Source organism: Sinocyclocheilus rhinocerous, unplaced genomic scaffold (assembly GCF_001515625.1).
Source record: "Sinocyclocheilus rhinocerous isolate Xijiao unplaced genomic scaffold, SAMN03320098_v1.1 scaffold1, whole genome shotgun sequence".
Classification (NCBI taxonomy): Eukaryota; Metazoa; Chordata; class Actinopteri; order Cypriniformes; family Cyprinidae; genus Sinocyclocheilus; species Sinocyclocheilus rhinocerous.
Window position 1 is genome coordinate 18209 of NW_015638974.1, and position 3365 is coordinate 21573.

The window sequence follows — 3365 nt, forward strand, 5'->3', positions numbered from 1 at the left end:
TATTTATTTGTGAAAAATGCTTTGTCTTCTAAAGTATAAGTATGTTTATTTTACACAATTATTTTTAATCCATTTTCAAATTATTTCAAATTTCTTAAATATGAATTAAAATAAATAAAATTATATCGGCCATCGGCCACCCTGCTTTCCAAGATATCGGCATCGGCATCGGCTGTCAAAAAACCCATATTGGTCGACCACTACTTCTGATGTTCACTCATGTTTATTTCGTGCTATAACTAGTAAAGAGGAAGAAATGATCGGTTCACAACATGCCACTTGAACTGCACTATAGCAATCTGTCACGACACGTTAAAGATACACAAAACGGTATTTATTGTTTGAATTTCTTAAAAAATTACAAGATTTGATAGCTGAGACTTTGTTTTATACCTAAAGTAACCTGCTCCGTCTTGTCTGTTGGCGTGTTGTCAGTTTCCTCTTTGCCCCGCGATGTATTTTTCACTGCGTGAGAACATGTGTATCGTGAGAGTGCCATGGCTTGTCGGTCGTGGCAATGGTAACGAAGGGGGGTGGGTCTTTGCGAAGGGTCTATCTATCTATCTATCTATCTATCTATCTATCTCTGTCATTCTGGCTCTGTATATCTCTTCATCCCTCCCTCCCCATGTAGGACATGGTTTTCCAACATTAAACATATTGTTTCTCATCATCTCTTTTAACTGATGCTTGAATAATATTAGCTCCATGTGTTCTTGCTACTCTGTAACATTCTTTATACAGAAAATAGTGTCAGTAAATTGTTATTGAAGCAATTTTAAATGGTATCAACATAATCGGATTCTTACTGAGACACTGTCAGTTTTTCTATAGTGCTGAAATATTTTCTCTCTTTGTTAGACGTCTTCTGGTCATGTCCAGTTGGACAACTGTAACTTTGAGGGATGTCAGATTCACATCCGGGGTCCAGGGACGTGTCAGGCTCGTTTTTGCTCCTTCGCTCAGGGCAGCTCAGCCCATTTCCTGGGGGTGGCCATCAGTTTAATGGACAGTTGTGAATTCTCAGGGGGAGATTCTGCCTCTGTCACTGTGGAAGGTGCTCCGGTCTCTGAACGCAACTGGGCCTTCAAACACCTGGTCGCCTTGGCCAAGACCTTCACCATGATGACTAGTAATGGGTCAACTGAAATATCAACTCCGAGTGGAAAAGACAGTATGGGTGCTGGTAGTCATGGAAACACTCCCTTGGAAGGAGTAAACACAATGGAGGACTGGAGTAAACAGGAAGTAGATTTGGAAACAAACTGGGCAAAACAGAAAGGTGGAGACATCCTCCTTCCAGGTCAGGATGGTACAATGATTGAGGAGGATGGCATGGAAACATCGAGTGAGTCAAGTGAGGAAGGTGACGAGCAAGATGGCGAGAAAAGCACAGGCTTAAAACTTTCATATGACCAACACGGACTAGCGCATCTCTCCAAAGCGGATATGCCCGATTCTTCTGCATTTCCTGCGCTGTTGAGTCTGTCTGCAGAGCTACAGAGGGATGCAGAGGCGCGGGATTTGGCTGCATCGGTTCAAGGCTGTCTGCTGTGGCGCTGTCTGCTGCGTGATGGAAAAGGTGGTGTTCACCTGTGCAATCACGGTCAAGCTCGACTGGAGGCCAATGTGTTCAGGGGACTCAACTATGCAGTGCGCTGCATCCAGAATGCCAAAGTGAGTAAAACCTGCATCTTAATACCCTTTAAAGCTGATGTGTGTGATTTTGTCCACGTTAAAATACCATTTACAAGTTTAATGTGCAGAGACAACTATAAGTAAGACTTTAGTTGGCTGCTGTCCCCGAAATGTAAAAATACTGCAGCTCTGCAGCAAAGTGTTTGGGAAACACTTTTCGCTATTTACTATTGCTCATAATAGAGATGCACAATATATCAGTATCAGTCAGCCAGTAGTTTTGGTTTATATTGTGTATTTAATTATGCATGCTTATTTCCACTTTTTTTTTTTACTATCATATTACCTTTTCCACCATCTAGCACTCGCTGGAAGTTAATCTTTAAAAAATTACACAATACAAAAATATAAATTTATTTTTAACCTTAACCTAACACTGTTTAATGTAATCTTTAGCAAATGTCAAAATGAATACTCATTTCCATACTGTACTAATTCAGTTGTAGCATTTAAAATGATACATTTTTTTGATTTTAGTTTTTTAATTTTAATGTACTAGACAAAATAGTATAGAATTTTAACATTGGCCATTAACCTGTTATTGGCCATAACATGAAAATAATTTTTGGCTTATTGGCATCAGCCAGAGTTTAAATATTGTGCACCCCAAGCTCATAATTGCCAGTCTAATCTGGATTTGAGCAACTCATAAACCAAAGTTGTAATACATAACTTCTCCCGCACAGTTTGTACTGCAGATATGAATGGTATCTCAAATTTTGTAGGTTGTTGAGAAGCGATCAGAATTAGAATTTTCACTTAAAGGCAGAGTAAGTGATTTCTGGTAGCCAATGTTGATATTTGAAATCACCAAAACAAACACGCCCCTACCCCAAAAGGGTCTTGCCCCTATTTTGATAGCTCTGCCCCACATATACGTAGAAAAAGAGTGGGCTCTTTTGGCTTGCGCCAGTAAGCAACCACTTTGAACACCCTAGCAACTGCATAGTAAAACACATGAACCACTAAAAACACTTTAGTAACTGCGTAGCTAGCAACACCCTGACTATTACCCACAACATCCTATTATCATGTCATTTTTTAATTCCATTTAATGCAGCTGGTAGCACAAAAATTACACACAGCAGAATAATAACACAATGTCATGAAATGTTTTCTATGATTGCAGATGTTTCTGATCATCCTCTCTCTTTTATCTTCTTCTCATGTCTCTGTTTGATATACTGGGCATCTTTTTTCTGTTTAGATGGTGATGTTGCGTAATGAAGTGTGTGGGTGCAAGGCGTCTGGTGTGTTCCTGCGACTCTCTGCTCAAGGTCTCATTGCTGAGAACAACATTCATTCCAATGGAGAAGCGGGACTAGACATCCGCAAAGGGGCTAATCCTATCATACTGGTACACATTTCGTTTAGTATTCTGCACAGAAGAAAAAAAATAGCATATTGGCTGTTTATTAGTACTTATAAAGCACATATTAATGCCTTATTCTGCATGACCACATTTTAGATCCCTTAATCCTACACCATACCAAAGACTATAGAATAGGACTTTGACCATACCTAAACTTAGCAACTACCTTACTAACTATTAATACGTAGCAAATCAGGAGTTTATTGAGGCAAAAGTTGGAGTTAGTTAGTTAATAATGAGAATTGTATATATATATATATATATATATATATATATATATACACACACAATAGAA

General features: G+C 38.9%; 1 protein-coding gene across 1 annotated transcript in view; it reads left to right on the plus strand.

Moving 5' to 3' along the window:
• The window catches only part of fbxo10 (F-box protein 10), an 11902-nt gene that overhangs the window by 2646 nt on the left and 5891 nt on the right, over nt 1–3365 (plus strand). The window contains exons 3-4 of the mRNA XM_016565774.1: nt 862–1677; nt 2906–3055. Coding sequence (XP_016421260.1) covers nt 862–1677; nt 2906–3055 — 966 coding nt within the window. The remainder of the gene's footprint in view (nt 1–861; nt 1678–2905; nt 3056–3365) is intronic.